Genomic DNA, 18,440 nt, shown 5'->3' with positions numbered 1-18,440 from the left:
TACATGTTAACCAATTTAACTTGTCTTGTGTGGAACTAATTTAGAATCTTGTATGTGTTGTTAAGATAGATCGAACTAGCAACATGAAGGCGTGTCCTAGACTCTCTTTTCTTTTCTCTCTTTGGACTAACTTTGTAGTGTTGTACACGATGGTAAGATGAATTAGTTCTTAGTTGCTCACTTTTAGACTCTTTAAATCAAAAAAAAAATTATGTCGAGGAATGTTATGGTGTATGAGTTACTAGCTATATTATACCCTATATCAAACCTGCAGGGATTTGCTGAAACCTCAGCCATTATGTAACTACTCATGGTTTCTTTTCCTGGGAAGTTGCCACGTTTGGTTTTTTCACTATAGATGGGAGATCGGTTATTGTTCCTTTTTTTTCCTTTGCATGGTAATCTCGTGGTAACCGCCTTCTTCAGGTCAACAACCCATTTCTCTCCCCTGCCTCCTCTCGTTCTCCACCACTCCATCCCCATTTGCGCATGCTTCTGCCATCAACCCTAAGGTTTGAGGTATGTTGAGTTGCCGCCGGGCCTAGCCCCTCCATTCCTTCCTCTCCTCGTTGCGCTAGGCCGCGCTGACGGGAGAAGCCCGATTGGCATTGTCGGCCGTTCTCTCTCCCCCGTTCGGTGGTGGATGGCGCGGGGCGACCGCGTCGGGTAGTGGTGTTGTGTTGGTGTAGGGAGCGGTAGATTGATGGTGAGCACTAGCGGTGGAGTGGTGGGAGTTGGTCTTCAACGTGGAGATTTTACTAGAGGTGGCACCCGTGGTTAAGGCTACTATCCAGCACACCCTCATCCGCTTCCGCACTCCAAGATGCGGGTCAACTTCAACACAGCAATGACAAGACGGGGCGTTATACCAAATACTGCTACTTGCACCTCATTCATGGTATCCTTTTGCAAGCACGGAAGAACCAAAGAAGCTGCAGAAATTGCCCTTGTGGTGATCGAAAGTGGAATGACAGTGAGCGCTTCCACATACGGTGTAATTCTTGGAGGACTTTGTGGAGACAATTGCACTGATGAAGCAATCGTCCTGTTCCAGAAATTGGGTGCAACAAATGTGAAGCTCAATATTGCAACATTCAATACCATGATTAATGCAATGTACAGTGCTCGGAGAAGGGAAGAAGCTAACGATTTGTTTACCGCGATGCCTGCCAACGGATTGGTACCTAATGCTTCTACTTATGAAATAATGATAACAAATCTTCTGAAACAAGGATCGATGGAAGAAGCTGATCAGATGTTTTCATCAATGGAGAGGAGTGGCATCGCGAAGGGCGCTTTTGGCCCCTTCTTTGCTGCCTCCTTTCCCGGTGGCTTGGTGGCCGATTTTTGGCCCGTTTTTTGGGGGCTACCAGCGCCATGGCTGCTCGGCGACGAGCCGGCAGTTGGTGGGCTGCTCGGAGACCATCGGGAAGCAGAGCATGGGCACGCCCGCCCACACGCTCTCCAGCACGGAGTTCCACCCACAGTGCGTCAGGAAGCCGCCCACCGCGGCGTGGGAGAGCACCTCCACCTGGCAGCACCACGAGTGGAGATGCTCTAAGACCTCGAAGAGGAGTTGTGAAGAATCTGAGTTCATGAAACTGATAGTGATGTGAGGAAAATTGACTAGTCTTTGTTTTAATCAGTTAATGTGTGTGTGCGCTTATCTTTATGTAGCATAACCTTCATGGTGCAGTCTAGGAACTGCTCTTATGTTCCTGAAATAAAGGGATGGGAACAAAAACCATACCGGTAACTCAGCAACTATTGCAGACATAACCCTCATGGTGCAGCTAGAAACTATCGATTACTCCCAGAAGAAAGCGACTCTCCTTTGCCGTGCCGTCCAATTGAGAGAAGAAAAGGGTGACGGCAGCACAAGGAAAACAAGATGGATTGATTACCTATTGCTGGATCCATCGATTTGAAGAGCAAGTACATGCTTGCTTCCCACAGCCACGCCACGCCACGCTGAAGTCATCGGAGTTCCATGGCCACACCGTCTCCTCTCTTCGCGACGCCAATGAAGCATGGCCGCTCGCCTCCCCTCGCCTCGCCAAAGTCCAAAGTCACAAGTCACGCGACGCCGACACGCGGCATGTGGCTATGAGGCTTGTATTTATAGAGGAAGGCTCGGTTTGAATTCTGGTGAGTGAAAATAAAGAGCGGGAATGAGATGATTTTTCGTTTATCTCATCTTGGTTCATTGCTTGATGGAAAACAGATGGATGGACAAGATTCATTGTGCCACGGATCAGTGACGTGGAGCAGGAGCGGCTCTCTATAAATGAAGAATTAATTGTGTTACTGCGTGATGCATCCTAGGAGTTGGGCACTTCCCATTATTTAAAGGTACAAGATGACAAAAACTCCCCTACATGCATTATCTCTTCTTTTCGGGGGAGGGATGCATGGGTGGTTTTCGGGAGTAGCATGTTAGCTGTGATTTACATAACTCATTAATTGCCCAGTTTTGCAGACTTCCCGATCATATTCAGCGCTAATGATGACCTCTTTTTCACTGAAAACGCTTGGCATCTTCTCATGTACGCTGCTAATCAAATAAAATACACCTGCTAGTATAATGAACCAAGATAACAATCCCTAAGATTAAGAAGAACCTTGATAGCCATGATTGACGTTGGAGCTTGAGTGTTGTATATACTACCTCCCTTTCCATGCATCAGACGTACATGTATTTCAAGGCAAACTTTGACTGAAAAAAAATAAGCAGCAACATCTTAATTATATTGTACCTAATTAGTATCGTTAGATTTGTATTGAAAAACAGTTTCTAATGATGTTTATTTTATACCTACAATATTTATATATTTGAAGTACTTTTTGGTTAAAGAAAAAACATGGAAATGGTGCACCTTATTTATTAAAATGGTGGGAGCATGTTTCGGGGCTGGTGCGGTCAATCCAGCTAGCTAAACAGGCTCAAGGTATCGGTCAAGAAAAAAATAAACTTAAACCAGAGATGAAGACGATCTGTGTTTGTTCGGGAAACCAACGCTTGGACTTGGTTCAATTGACATGCACGGTTCCAGCATATCAATTCAGCTGCCTCTGCGCCGGATGTTAATGGATCCATCTTTCTCAAGGTTGCTAGCTTGTTAACTTGGCCAAAGTAACCCCGCTATCTCAAGGAAGCTAGCACGCTGACTAGCTAGGTAATCCTGCTATCGACTTAATCTTTAGAGAATTACACTAGTAGTTCAGCTACTTAATCAATTAACTTGGCCAAAGTAATCCCGCTATCTCAAGGAAGCTAGCACGCTGACTAGCTAGGTAATCCTGCTATCGACTTAATCTTTAGAGAATTACACTAGTAGTTCAGCTACTTAATCAGCTACTTAATCCACAATAAGAATATATATACTTCACAAATATACTAAGTTCACATAGCACACAATCATACGATACACAATCTCAATAAGATGTCTAATCAAACAGATATCCCACGATACCCAACACAAACATCAACGAAAGCTGGGATTATAACCTACACCACAATCATTTTTCCGACCTACACTTCCGCGTCCATGTGGTCGTCGACGGCCTTCCCCCTTTCGCTTGGAGGCCGGAGGTGGTGGACCAACTTGTGGGACGCAAGTGCGCCGTCCAACGCCTCGATGATGGCTTTACTACTATGGAGGACACCTCCTCCTTCGGTCTATGGGCATGGACGCCTTCTCCCCACCGCATCCCCAAGGTACTATGGTGCACGCTTGTGAACAAGGGTGCGGGCGGCCTCTCCTCCAAGGTCCGCATCGAGGAGGATCGCCCGGATCAGTGGAAGAGGGGAGTCTCTTTCCGTGTCCTTCTTCACGTGGACTGCGTCGAGGACTACACTGCCGCACCGATCCTCGACGGTGGCGAGCCGATCTCCAGCTTCAAGCCAACCATGCACTCCTTGCCGCGTTGCCATTTGGGTACCATCGACGGTCGGCATGTGGATGTGGGTTCGGGTTCCATCCTGCCGGCCCCCATCCCAGCCTTGGGTGAGCTCGGCCCGGCCTTCAATCAGCGCCTTGACGACAGCGACCGCCGCGAACGGGCACGCTCGGCTGCCACGGAAGACCTCATCAGCACACGTCGCTCTCGCCCCTGGGAGGATGATAGACGTGCGCCGAGTCGCTCCCTTTCCAGGGCCAGGACACATCGTCGCTCTCGCTCTGCGGAGTCTAAGGATCGCCGCCGAAGCCGCTCTCGCATGGAATCTCGCTGCGATGATAGGCAGCTGCGCAAACGCCACCACCGGGAGGACGACGACGACGAAGATCGAAGGGAACCTCGCCGCGAGTCCTCACGCCGCTCCTCTTCCCGCTCCCTCCGCGCCAAGTCTGCAGGACATCATCGCGGCAGCAGAGAGGGACGCTCCTACGGGCATGGGGCCGACGGTTCTACAGGCCGTCGCGACGGCTACCGACGTCACTTCGTCAAAAAACATGGTGCCGCAGCCGAGCCCTTGGTTCGGCCGAAGCTCCCCTCCATCATCACTTGCGACACGGATGGCAAGGATTGGTCTTCCACCCTCAAGGAGTTGCCGCCGGCTTTTGCCCGAGGGTTCTCGCATCTGGCCTCGCCCCCCCTCAAGTGCTGCAACAGCCGTCCCACCCCAGCTCCTGGACGGATGATGGGCTTGACAACGCAGCGACGCCCCCTTTTTCGCCTCCCCGTCAAGCGTCCCCTTCCCCGACGCTTTCTCCGGTCGTGGTGCCGGACTCTTGGGAAGACGCTGAGGACGTCTCCGTCGAGGACGTCCTCCCTCAGGCTTCCGATGCCCCTGTGTTTGAAGTTGGAGCTCCTGCCGGCTCCGGCAACTTGTTTGCGCCTCCTCAAGTGCCGCTCCTTCCGTGCCCTACGCCGGCTCCGCCTCGGCGCAAGCCGCCAGAGGTCCAGCCCTCTTCTGAGTTAAGGCGCAGCGCCCGTTTGAGCAACAAACCGAAGATGCATGCTTTAGATAAAGCCGTCCAAGTTCTTAACACAAAGATGGGTGTCTCCGATGCTGGTTTCCCTCTGATGGACGCTAGGAAGGCTTACATCGACAAGTTTAAAACGCCGCTCCCAGACACGGCGATCGAGGCCCTCGCCAAGCTTTTCAAGCTTAACATCCACAGCATGACTGAAGCCGACGAGTCGCTCATCGCCATGGGAGGCCCAGGAGGGTGCGAGGCGGAGGCCCTTGACGTGTCTGTTTAGTTTGGTTGCTTCAGCTGCGTTTGCTTCATTCTTGTTTTCTTTTTTGGACAAGTTCCTGTTTTTCGTCTTTGTAGTGCTGCTACCCCGCCTTTTTTATCTTCACTATGATCGGTCCGGACATCTCCATCGCTGATTGGAACACCCGTGGACTTAATGATCAAGCCCGTAAAGACACTGTTCACGCCTTCCTCGCTGATACCCGCTGTCATATTGCTTGCATTCAGGAGACCAAGCTTGATCACATCGACCAACAAACGGCTTCTTATATCGGCGGTTTTAGGCTTCGATCCTTCGCCCATCGGCCGGCTATTGGCACTCGAGGCGGCATCCTCTTGCTATGGGACGAAGATCATGTGGAGGTCTCCAACGTCCACCTCGGCACCTTCTTGATCTCGGCCAACATCTCCATCCGGGCTTGCGGCACCACCTTCAAGCTTAGTACTGTTTATGGTCCTACAGACCACGCCGAAAAAGAAGCCTTCCTCAACGAGACCATCGCAGCCAAGCCCTCAGACGACTCCAAATGGCTCATCATTGGAGATTTCAATCTCATCTACAAAGCGGAAGATAAGAACAACAGCAACCTCAACTTCCGCCTTATGGGTCTGTTCGTAAGAGCCCTCACTACATGTCGGCTCAAGGAGCCGAAGCCGCAAAACCGCAAGTTTACCCGGAGCAATGAGAGGCAATCTCCAACTCTTGTGCGCCTCGACCGGGCTTTCTCTGTAATACGGCATGGGACCTTATGTTCGAGAATCATGTGCTTTTGCCCTGTCTTCGTCTCTGTCGATCACCGCCTCTCCCCTGTCCAACCAGAGTGGTCCGCGGAAATCGCCTCGTTTTTCGCTTTGAGTCCTTCTCGGATCAAGATGCCGGGGTTTATGGAGGTCGTTAAACAAGCTTGGTCTGCGCCCTCATCTCATACTCACCGACCCATATCATCGACCACAAGCTTAAGACCACGGCTCAAGGGCTCGGATCTTGGAGCAAGAGTCTCTTCTCCGACAAAGAAGCTTCAACTCCTTATGGCCCCGGACGTCATCCTTCAGCTGGATGTGGCTCAAGAATCCCGTGCTCTCTCCGAAGATGAATGTTGGCTCCGTGCCAATCTGAAACGTCGGGTAAAGGGACTTGCAGCGCTTGAAAGGTCCCGCAAGCGTCAAGCTTCCAAAATTCGTTACCTCCGCGACGGCGATGCCAACACCAAGTTCTTCCATCTACGGGTCAACGCGAGGAAGCGTAAAAACCACATCGCCAGACTTAAGCATAACTCCGGGTGGGCCGTGTCTCATGAAGACAAGGCTGGGCTGATCTTCGACCACTTCTCGCGCTCTCTCGGACGGCCTCCTCCTCGTTCTCTTGACTTCAACTGGGAAGTGTTGGACCCCCCAAACCACTCTCTGGAGGACCTCGGCCTACCTTTCTCTGAAGATGAAGTCAAGGCGGCTCTTGAGGACATGCCTGCCGATAAGGCCCCGGAGCCCGCACGGTTTTTCCATCGCCTTCTTTCAATCCCGTTGGGATGTGGTTAAGAATGACCTTATGGCCGTGATCAACGCCTTCTCCGAGCCGTTTCGCTTCTAGCTTTCACATCGTTAACACCGCCAACGTCGTGCTCCCGCCTAAGAAGGACGGTGCGGAAGCTATCTCCGACTTCAGACCCATCAGCCTCATCCACGCGGTCCCTAAGATCATTGCTAAAGCTATGGCACGCCGCCTCGGCCCGAAGATGAACGACATTGTTTCCCGAAGTCGAGCGCTTTCATCAAGACAAGAACTATCCATGATAATTTCATGTATGTCGTGAACATCGCCCGTCGGCCGCACCGTACAAGAACTCCTTCCCTCCTCATCAAACTAGATATTGCCAAGGCTTTCGACACGGTCCGTTGGGACTATATCTTTGGACCTCCTTCAACGCCTTGGTTTTCCTCGTAGGTGGAGAGCCCCGCTAGTGACTCTTTTCTCCACGGCCTCCTCTAGGATTATCCTTAACGGAATCCCTGGGAAAGACATCTTGCATGGTCGTGGCCTTCGTCAGGGTGATCCTCTCTCGACTCTCCTTTTCGACATCGCCATCGACCCTCTTCGTAGATCGCTGGATAAGGCGACGAGAATCGGGCGTGCTCTGCTTTGCTGTGGCTTTCGGGGCCCCGTAGTCTCTCTCTATGCGGATGATGCCGACATCTTCCTTTCGCCCACGAGGCACGATGTCGAAGGCTTGGCTAACATTCTCGCAAAGTTTTGGGGAAGTCTCGGCCTTGTAACCAATGTGACCAAGAGCTCCATCGCCCCCATCCAATGCGCCGCCTTAAACCTGGAGGAGGTCTTAATCGATTTCCCTGCCGCCACGACCCCCTTCCCCATCAAGTACCTAGGGTTGCCCCTCTCCCTTGGAAGACTTAGGCGGGTGGACCTCCAACCCTATATCGACAAGGCGGTTTCTCGCCTAAACCCGTGGAAGGGGAAGTTCCTAAATCGCGCCGGTTGTACGGCGCTTGTTAAGTCCGTGCTCTCCTCCATGCCAATCTTCTTGCCGACAGCCTTTAAAGGCGGACAAAGGCATCCTCAAGGCCTTTGCTAAGATCGATCGCGGCATGCATGCTCGGGGCTTGTAAGGAGGTGGTTAGCTGAGGGAGATGCAAAGTCAACTGGCAAAAGGTCTGCCGCCCCAAGGAACTCGGCGGGTTGGGGGTTCTAGACATGGAGAAGTTCTCTCGGGCCCTTAGGCTCCGTTGGCTTTGGTATGAGTGGACGGCTCCTGAGAAACCTTGGGTGGGTACTGAAACCCCCAACGACGCTTCCGACCGGGACCTCTTCAACGTGGCTACCCGTGTCACCATCGGGAATGGGGCTAAGGCCTCCTTCTGGTCCTCTTCTTGGCTTCACGGTGCCCCTCCAAAAGACCTGGCCCCCCTTATCTTCAAGGTCTCCAGGAGGAAAAATCGAACGGTCCAAGATGCCCTCACTGATTATAACTGGATCTCGGACATCGCGGTCGAGGCCTTCACTGTCGATCACCTGGACCAATATGTCCGCCTCTCGGGTTCTCCTAGCGGATGTTCGGCTCCACCCAGACAGGAGGACTCCATTACTTGGTCTTTGACCCCAAACGGTGCTACTCCGCCGGCTCCGCCTATAAGGTCCAGCTTCCTTGCCTCCTTGCCATGCCGGATTCGGACACATCGTTTGGAAGACCCGGGCCCCTCCAAAGTGCCGCTTCTTCACCTCGGCTTGTCAGACAAAATCGACTTTGGACCGCCGACCGCTTGGCTAAACGAGGTTGGCCACATCACCCCACTCGCGCCTATGCCGCAATTCCCCGCAGACAATGCTGTGCACTTGCTCTTTGAATGCCGTTTCTCCGTGCGCATCCGGATGCCCGCGGCTTCCCTGGCTTTCCGTCCGATCTTCAAGCAAAGATTGGTGTAGGACGGCCCAAAGTTACGGACTACTGGTTGGCCGCTTCGAAGACCACCACCTCCTCCCCTAAAGGTCTACGATCTGCCATTACTCTGATCGCTTGGGAGATCTGGAAGGAAAGGAATGAGAGGGTTTTCAACAATAAGTCCTCCTTGCCAGCGGTGGTCATGCACAGGATCAGAGAAGAGGGGAAAGATTGGATCCTCGCCGGAGCTTCCCACTTGGCGGATCTTTTAGGCTAATCTTTTCCTTAGGTCCGGGGGGTGGGGGCTGTTTGCCCCCGCGTTTGTTTCCTTTTTTTTATGTTTTCCATGGCTCTTGCCATAACCTTGTTTGCTTCTCCTATATCAATATAAGGCAAAAGCTTTTTTGCCCGTTTCAAAAAAAATAATCATTTTTCCGACATGAAACCTCTGCTGCTCATCCGATGCAACCATATATACCACACAGTTGACTAAGGCGACAGAAATAAAGCTAGTGTTGTTGCATAGAGATGGCCTGACAAACAAGGCGTTCAATGATGACCGTCTCCTTCTAGCTCTGGGTCTTCCACCTTCCATCCAAGGCACATAAGGCTGCAGGTCCCAGCTGCTAGGTCATCTGGCCCCCCTCGTGATACTGGAACAAGAACAAAACATGATAATAGTAATGCTCTAGAGCAGATATAGTATGAACAAACAGATTAGCAGCAGAGTTTCAACTTAACAACCCACATGACACGACGAAACAAGGCAGCAGCATCCGTGCATCTACCAACAGGCTTTCCAGTTTGTCTCCTAGAAATGACACCTATGTGGAACTACCACAATTTTCTAGCTATCAGGAAACATATATTAACGGATCAAGATTCTTCTCTATTGACTATAATGCAGACTAGAAGCACAAATAAGACATACATATCATTTATGTCGGTGCATGATCGCAGCTGCTCAAGATTGATTTGTCATGAGGTTAAAAAGTAGGCCTCTCATGTGTGATTACAATTATCAGCACTTCCACAACAGCAATCCATCAACCAGTTGCTACTAGAAACATAATAAAACTTGCACTATCAGGATGGACATGACATTGCTTTAGAGAAATGTTCATGTAAAAAATTTAACCACTAACCAGCAACTCGCACATCACATATATACCTAGTGTATACACTCAACCAGAGCAAGTCAATATTTAACAAAAGCTAGGCATTATATCCATAATTTCTAAAGATTTGCCCGCAAACTGTTTACCCAGTCAATTCCTACTAAAGCCAGTAGCTCCACTAATAAGCCAATATAGTGTCATTGACCACAACAAAACAATATTAGGCATACCGTGAATGAGCCTTCGATCAAAGTGTGAACCAGAAGCTCACCGGAGATGTTGTAGCCGAGGCCGAGTTACACATCAGTCCTAGCAACTAAAAAGATGCTATCAAACGCAGCAATCCTGGACCAAAGGTCACCACACAAATTTGAGCTTGTAACTCATGTTCATCCATGTTTGCGTCAAATGGAACAAACAACATCAGTCAGACAAATTTAGTTGACGAAAGTAGCAAAGTTAGGTTGCTCAAATCAAATTTCATGCCACACTCCAGAGTATATTGGAAGTGCCCAAACCAAGAGAAAGAGAGTGCAGTCCGAAAATCCAGTAGGGGAAAATAAATTTAAGAGGCAATTCTATAAAACCAAACAGCTAATTGTGCTGATTCTGCAATTACCGAGCAAAACACATTAAACAAGCATGCATGGCAAAATGTACTAGACCAAACAGAGATTATTCATTTGAACAAAATTGCAATAGTCGTACATCAATGCTCCTATCCAAAAAAATTAATAGTTAAACAACATCACATGGTCACTATTGATTATTCAATTTGATAATATGCATGATGCAGCAAGACAAACAGCAACTCCTATATCTAACTTTGCCAATGTGGCTCAGTGTACCATGTAGTAGTTTGCGCTTTTTCTTTACATGACAGCCACCTTAAAGCATTGCCAAAAGATGAAGGCAAACAAGACAATTGAGATTTTTAATATTTATCACATACAAATAGATGATGAATTGTCTACTGAAAGCTAACTAGCCAAACTAAAAACTGGTGATTAAATTCGACAAGCGACCAGTATAACAGCAGATAAATTAAGAAAAAACAGAGATTTGTTGTTTAGTGACAAAAGAACAGCTAAGCAAGTAAGACAATCAGACATGACTGACACAGAAGATGAGAAGATTATGTTGCAAAGGAAATTTGATTGGCTGGTTACAGGTTTCTCTTTGTCGACACTTCCAATACCCTGATTGTTGGTATCCCATTGCTGAAAGGAATGTATGGCGATGAAGTTGTCAAGCTGATAAGTCAGATAGTAAGCCTAATATGGTACACGCTACTTCTCTTTCTGCTTGAATTTCGGGCTGCTAAAGGAATCGCTGCAACACCATCATCTGAACTTGTAGGTAAGAACCTTAAATCCATTAAGGATGACCTATAGAGTCATTTCATCTGTGCAGCATCAATTAAGTAGTCGTGTTTTTAATCGCGATTAAAGATGCAATATGTTCTTCCAGCATGCATTCATTTATTTTCCTTCTTCAAAATGCATTCTCAATGTTGTTGTTATTTTATGAGAACCTCCGGTGAGATGTAACACTATGAAAGTAGAGAGTAATATAAGTACTACGATTGTAAAAGACTAGTGAGCAAAACTGTGAAGTAAATTCCTTCTCCAGGATTATGACATAGGAGTGTTGCAAGTAATAAGAAAATTCCATGACCCCAATCTTCAAACATGACAGAAAATAAGAAAGGAAACGTGACAATAGTAACTATGCCAGGATTTGCTTCTGGATACTTGGATACCCTATACCAGATGTAACACAAAGTTAGCGCTTACAAAACTTAAGAGAATTCACCCAAACCCAAGTAACACGAAGGTCCCTTATTCATTTCAGACAAGCATTCCATGTTTTTTTAATTGAAAAGAAATGAACTATTAACATTCCATGAACATAGAAATAAGTTGCGGAAAATTCTGTCATTGGGGAAAAACACATTCTCCCCACAAAAAAAGAAGGTAAAGCACACAATTTCTAATAGAAAAATGCCAATGCTTCTTTGATGAATATGCTAAGATGATTTAAAGTGCTAAACATGCTCACAAAGAAAAAAAATTAAGGATTGAAAATACATGACCAAGAGAGACAACTTTCTTGGGAGTTCGGACATAAGGCTTTCTTGTTATTGTCCAAGACAGATAACTGTCCCGAGGCATGTTTTCATCTATATATAGAACAATAGCCGAGAGGGGGGTACAGGGAGATTTTTTTAAATCCATAAGAACGACAAAGAAACTAAAAATTATAGCATATCAAATATAGAATAGTCAACATACCCATATGCATCAACAATTTCCTGGAAGGCCTCAGTAAATTTGTTTGTCTGGAAGGAGATTGATTTGTGTTAAGAACTTGTAAAATTGAGCCCACTTGTGATTTGCTCTCAAGAGTAGCACGCTGTCAAGTCAACTATGTCAAAAGCTCAAGCCACCTTGATTCGCTGCGAGGACGAAGATGCGGTGCCTGTGTTACAGCTTCTTGGCTGCTCCGTGGTACAATTCCCCTTCTCTTATATTGGTATACCACTGACAATCCGGCGCCCTACTGCTGCCCAATTGCAACCTCTCATCGACAGAATGGCCAACAAACTTCCCTCCTGGAAGTCCAGGTTGATACAAAAACCTGGGAGACTTGCCTTGGTTAAATCAGTCCTAGATGCAATCCCCAAACAAGAACTGCTTGTGCTGGCACCCGTGAAGAAAACCCTAAAGCTGTTGGAGAGGATTCAAAGGGGATTCCTTTGGGAAGGGCGCGTCGCAGCTAATTGCGGAAACTTTCATGTCAATTGGCAGTGCGTCTGCCGGCCAATCTCCTTTTGTGGCCTCGGTATTCAAGACCTGGAGCGCAAGGTCTTGGCCCTGCGCATGTGATGGCAATGGCTGAGCCGGGCATGGTCCCCGGCCTTGACCTGCCTGCTGAAGAGAGGGATTTCTTCTTCGCCTCGACAACAATTGAACCTGGGAAATGGCCTGACTACTAAATCCTGGAAAGACCACTAGCTCCAAGGCTGCTCTTGTCTGAGAAATTGCGCCGCAGCTCTATGCTTGCATCCCCAAACGCAGACGCAAGGCGAGGACGGTGGCTAACGGCTTGGCTGCAAACCACTAGGCCTAAGACATTCAGGGCATCCTCGGCATTCACGAAATAGACGATTACCTCCATCTATGGAACCGAATCGAGCACACCCAGCTATCCACTGACGATGACAAGCTCGTCTGGAATGGCATGTGACACAGGCACATAATTAGGCATCAGGCTTAGAGTGAATTTTATTACTGACTAGTTGCGAAAACTGGACTCCAGCCCTCACCAACTAAGCATTTCTTTGTCACGTCAACACTCAACATGTTCAAAGTGTGGTAATTGATTTTTCCTTCTGGAAGATTTGAGCTCTAATTAACAATTTATTACGGAAAATAAAAAGAATATAAGTCCACCACACACCGCTAAAATAGCAACCAAACTACATGCAACACTTTTAGTTTTAAGAAATATAGCTCATCAAATTTAGGAACAAGCAATAGAAGCTCACCACATGGTTCTAGTGCTCAAACTTCATGGCAGATAGATTTAAGTAGTGTCATGATGAGCCAATGCCATGTCAATTGTTGCCTTCAATCCCTTTATCTTTCCAGATACCTGTATGTTACCCAAGTACTTCAGTACATGCTATATATTTCCTATCCAATACATCTGAGCTGCCAGGATCGAAATAGGCAAGATGATCATACTTGTATGAGGGATATAGGGAGAAATGCTAGTACTTAATTAAGCCATACAAATCATTGTTGAATAGCACAACACAGAAAAATCTCAGCTTTTCAATGAACTCATGGGATTCGTAGAGCAGTACATACTCAAGTGTTAGTAACAATGCATTGTTAAAAATACCAGAACAAAAAAAGCTCCAATATTTTAGTGAATTCAAGTAATTCCAAATAGCAGTACAACAACAATAACATCTATAGAAATATATAAATTATCCAACCACCTGCCAATAGTATTAATGTGCACTAAAGATGCATATGCAAATACATGAGTGGGAGGATCCAGATGTGCATGATGATCCTACTTATACATGGGATACAGGGAGAAATGAATATTTATGAATGAATCGCCAAATTTAAAACATGTGCACCAACAAGTATACATGACTAGTTTCCAATAATTTGGACAAACGGAATTGAATACAAAAAATAAAAAGAAATCACCCCCTCACATGTATGCATGATATCAAAACGATGAGAAAAAGGGAACCTAATTATTTCTTGCTCGGTTGCTAGCTAGTAACTCCCTAGGCAAGGATTGATCAAGACCAACGTAAGAACTAATTGCATTCATAACAAATAGTACCAAACTAGACCAACAGCACAAAATCATTCAATCTAGTGGCTTGCCATAAGTACTAGCATAAGAACCTCTAACAACTAGGCCTAGATGCAAATACAGCCACAATATCACAGAGCTCATAGAGGAAAAAAATTTGAAACCCAAAATCTTACCTGAGGCTGGTAGTTCACCTCCAGTGGCGCGCAGGCCTGAGACACGTATGAATAGGATCAGAAGGGAGTGTGTAAAATCCTAAAAGAATTGGGGGGAATTGTTTGTTTCTTACCTTTCGGATGGCGTCGAGCTCATGCAGTAGAACTTGGCAGAACTAGCCTTCACTTACACCATCCCTGTGAAAGGCAGACACCTTTAGTCCCAATACTAAACAGCTCAAGTACAGTACGTTGTCTATATGTTCACAAATTTTCAAAAGAAGCTTATGTTAAGGAAAAAAGAAAAAGAAGACTTAAGAGTCATAGAGCATGCTCAAGTATATTGTGAGATATTCTCGAATCAGACTTCAGTCTAGGCACCATAGAGAAAACAAGGAAGCCACATAACATTACCAAGACGTTCTGTACATGGGATTCCCATCTGTCATCTTAGACATATATTATGTTCTCATCATAAAAGAAAAATCAAACAATGTCACCTTGACTCGGTAAAACAAAGCAACAATAACTAGTCAATTCCATTATAGCTATCCACGATTTCAAGTGATTGGCCAGCTTAGTGCTGGTATTTTTGCTTACAAAACAACATGAGTGTAAGTTTCTGCCATGAAGCATACCAATATAACGTTTCTCTAGTTGATCTTTTGAAGGATATGAGAAATCCTCCCTTCCAATGCAAGCCACAGAATGTTTGCATGACTTGTGCCAGAAAGTATGACAGAAAAGGGGAGACTTGAGCAAATGAGGGATACTTGGTCACCTCACTACCTCAGGCGACAGAAAGTAGGATCATGGGTGACATTGCACAGATACTCCATCAAAATTTGCCTGTGAGCTTGAGCATGGACCAGGCCGGCATACTTAGTCACCTCACGCGAATTCTGGGAGGCCACAACCTGCATGGAAAATGGTTGCAGATCAATGTTTTTTCGCAAACACGTAGTGTGGAGTGGTATCGACAAGAACAATCACTAAACATGGAGCACGAACGAGATTTTTCAACTTACTGCAGCAATGGAAGGGCTACTGTCTTCACCAGGGTGGGGATGGGTAACATCGGTGCCAAATATGATCATCGGCATGTCAGTGACCAAAGGGATGCACCTCGACACCACATCCGCCAGCAAAGTGTTCCTTCCCACAACCTATGAAAGGAAAACAGAAGGTCATGTTAAACTCGACAACTGAAGAAATGCACAATACACAACAAGAAGACTAACCTTGGCATTGACCTTTAGAGCAAGGTTTGCCAGGATCTGCTTGTTCATCTTAAACAGTTGCTTGGTCAGACAAACTGAGATATCAGCCCGAGGTCGATCTCGCAGACGCGCTTCAGGTCAGCCGATACATACATGCACCATATCCATGAGCATTCAGCTTGAACCTCAAAGCTAATAGTGATAAATTGATGCGGTTGAAAGTTTACATACCATAGAGTGGTCCATTGTTATCAGGAAATATTCCAATGAGCAGTTTGAGCTCCTTGTAGTGCGGTCCGAGTACGGTCACCACATCGTGGAACCTAGCTTTCAGAGCTCGCTCCACCTGATCTGGACAAACGTATATAGTCAGAAGAATAGGCTCCAGAGCAAAGTCCTACAGTTGATAGTAATGTTGTTACTGTTGTAAACAGCAAGTACAAGGAAAGAAAATGTCATGTACAATGGGCAAAAGGAATTTCAGGGAAACTTGCCATTCCTGAGACCTGGCACATGCGAGCTAGTTCACGACAGAATCCAACACTGTCTTGTACATCCAGCTCCTGACTTTACCACCACTGACCATTTCTACATAAGGAAACATAAAAATGAACATTAAGCCTAGAGATACAGTAAACAGAGTGCATATACTTGAGATACAGTAAACAGAGGCCAAGACTTGCATTATGAAAATCTGTTCCGCGTAGTATTATTACCTTGTTCATCATGTTCCACTGGCCAACACTAGGCACGTAATCCTTCTCTCTACCGGTCGTGTTGTACTTAAGCTGCACATTTTCAGAAACAAAAGGAGAAGGCAGTAAAGATGTTGCATCCACTTATGTAGTGTTCTTAAGCATAATATTTTTTCATAAAACAGGATTACTAGCAAAGAAGGGACAATAAGACAAGATAAAAAAAACTACAATAGACGTTGTCTCAACATGATTGAGGTACTTCCACTTACCCAAAGAGCAGGTAAAACCCATGCCTCAAGCTACGCATGCCGCTCACTGATGTCGATGCCAAACTCTTTTGTGTAAGGATCATCGTGGTAAGAGTTGTGATTCACCATCTGCAGACACACAAATAAAATTGTGTTTTGCATAAGCATCTCAACTTGCTCTCTTGCACATAACTCCAACAATTTTGTAATAAGAATAAACGCTACATATACTTGAAATAGGTCACGCTACCGATCATGTGGGCGCTGGCATGTCCTCTCTAAAAGAGCTCTTATCTGACTCCAGGTCAGTCTCTTGGAGTATCTTTGTCCCTTCCACTATTTTGCAGACCTGACCAAAGTCAGATTTTCGCACGTGTCAAACAACAGTTGCAGATCTTCGTTAAAAGAAAAGGGGCCATACGTTAGTACTAGTATACCTCCTTGGTGAAAAAATTTAGACGTTTTTGATTGCGGACTTCCAGAGATAAGAGGTAGGTATGCTGGATAGCAAAGCCATATGTCTTCCACGGAAGTATTGGACAACAGACTTCACTGTGCCCCCTTGATCGACAGGAAAACTGTTGCAAAAGAAGATCATTTTTTAGGAGAATAAGAATAGTCTACCATATATAGGATTTTAATTCTACAAGAATGAAAAATAAAATGGGAATTACAGTAGTGCATGGGCCACAGTACCATATGCTTTTCAGAAAAATTGTTCAAGCATGAAGATACTTTATGACATAATCTAGAGGCCATAACCGTGATCAAACACTCCTGAAACATGATCAAATCCTAAGATTTGGGAGGCACGGTTCTGGACATAAAAAATTCCAAATTTTTGTCAACATACAAGCAAGTCTAGTACTCCTACATCTACATGATTACAAGCTATAAGATGTAGAACTCAAAATCTAAAATTTGGAATCTGAACAAAAATATTGCAATCCTACATCACATCTAGGACACCTCCTGAACCAACAGACGGTTGTGGAAATAACCGATGGGTTTGTCCTGCAGCACTACACAAGACTGTGAAGACGAGGGACGAGAGAGGGCTCACCATTCCTGTGGGCGAGCACCCTGCGGGCAGGGGACGAACGGGGCGGGTCAGGTCAGAGGAGGATGCGATGCGAGGAGAGAGCCACCGGCGGCAGCGACTTGACGTCTTGGTGGGCTTCCTCGACCACGGACACGCGCGCGCAAACGCCGGCAGGCGAGCTCGACGGACGCGCGCTCCGGCGAGCAAAGCCGCCGCGTGGTTGGACGAACGCGCGAGGCCGGGCCCTGTCGTCCTCGCCGCCGGCCTGCTTGGCGATTGGAGGCGCGGGTGGATGCCGCACTGGCGAGGAAATGGACCGGTAGGAGGTGCGGCGGCGGGTGGCGGAGCGGCGACAAAGGGCAGCAGCGGCGAACGGGGATGGAGCCATGGAGGGAGTCGGGAGTCGGGAGTCGGGAGTCGGGTTAGATGAGAGTGTTGGTTGCGTTGGCTGATTTTCCTTTTCTTTTTTCTTATTCCTTGCGTTGGCCTAACATAGTTGAAGTCTCGAAGAAGAGAAACGCCGCCGTCATCCACGTGCCCAACTGCAAGACGCCACACACAACTGCAGTAGTCGGCGCGACTGTCACCCGCGAGAGTGTCGAATGCCAACCACCGAACACAAATTTCACCAGATCCGGAGACCATCAAGACGACCAAGCCATCTACCACTGACGCCACCGATTGGAGCGACACCAAGATGGAGGAAGAGCAAAGGCAAATTATTCCAGCGCGGCTCAGTCTCCTCCATGGAACCGGTGTCTCAAGGAAACACTAAGCAACCCATAGTTGAAGTAGTCACTCTAGAGTCCCCGCCCCCTCCCGTCGCCGGAGCGGACGACGGAGGAGGCAGGGACCAGCGACCTACATGGAGCAGTTCTTTTGAGTGCGGCGGTTTATTAATGCCTTGTTATTATTGCGGCGGCAGACTGGATTCTTTAGTAGGAGCACGTGCATGGATGTTTTTTTTTTTTGCCTTTCTTCATCGTACATATTGATGCATCAGCACACACATAGCCAGC

General features: G+C 47.0%; 1 protein-coding gene across 15 annotated transcripts; it reads right to left on the bottom strand.

Moving 5' to 3' along the window:
• Positions 1 to 945: 945 nt before the first annotated feature.
• On the bottom strand, positions 946 to 17,868 carry LOC127329517 (protein argonaute 1D-like). 15 transcript variants are annotated; one of them, XM_071826762.1, is made up of 16 exons: positions 17,443 to 17,868; positions 16,817 to 16,957; positions 16,630 to 16,728; positions 16,401 to 16,508; positions 16,150 to 16,221; positions 15,928 to 16,021; positions 15,665 to 15,830; positions 15,455 to 15,564; positions 15,242 to 15,379; positions 15,003 to 15,130; positions 14,348 to 14,411; positions 14,235 to 14,270; positions 13,265 to 13,371; positions 2,622 to 2,716; positions 1,905 to 2,145; positions 946 to 1,718 (listed from the first exon to the last, which is right to left on the bottom strand). In XM_071826762.1, exons 6-11 carry the CDS (start codon positions 15,946 to 15,948, stop codon positions 14,390 to 14,392), a joined length of 585 nt encoding a protein of 194 aa, XP_071682863.1. In that variant the 5' UTR covers positions 15,949 to 16,021; positions 16,150 to 16,221; positions 16,401 to 16,508; positions 16,630 to 16,728; positions 16,817 to 16,957; positions 17,443 to 17,868; the 3' UTR covers positions 946 to 1,718; positions 1,905 to 2,145; positions 2,622 to 2,716; positions 13,265 to 13,371; positions 14,235 to 14,270; positions 14,348 to 14,389. The 15 variants fall into 15 exon arrangements, with proteins under 15 accessions (XP_071682863.1, XP_071682859.1, XP_071682862.1 ...); XM_071826758.1 differs by lacking the exons at positions 946 to 1,718; positions 1,905 to 2,145; positions 2,622 to 2,716 and adding exons at positions 3,339 to 3,532; positions 9,036 to 9,249; positions 9,945 to 10,059; XM_071826761.1 differs by lacking the exons at positions 946 to 1,718; positions 1,905 to 2,145; positions 2,622 to 2,716 and adding exons at positions 3,339 to 3,532; positions 9,036 to 9,249; positions 9,986 to 10,059.
• Between the last annotated feature and the right edge of the window lie 572 nt (positions 17,869 to 18,440).

Source organism: Lolium perenne, chromosome 1, assembly GCF_019359855.2.
Source record: "Lolium perenne isolate Kyuss_39 chromosome 1, Kyuss_2.0, whole genome shotgun sequence".
Classification (NCBI taxonomy): Eukaryota; Viridiplantae; Streptophyta; class Magnoliopsida; order Poales; family Poaceae; genus Lolium; species Lolium perenne.
Note: the sequence above shows the minus strand (reverse complement) of the source record. Positions and strands in the feature narration are given on the sequence as shown.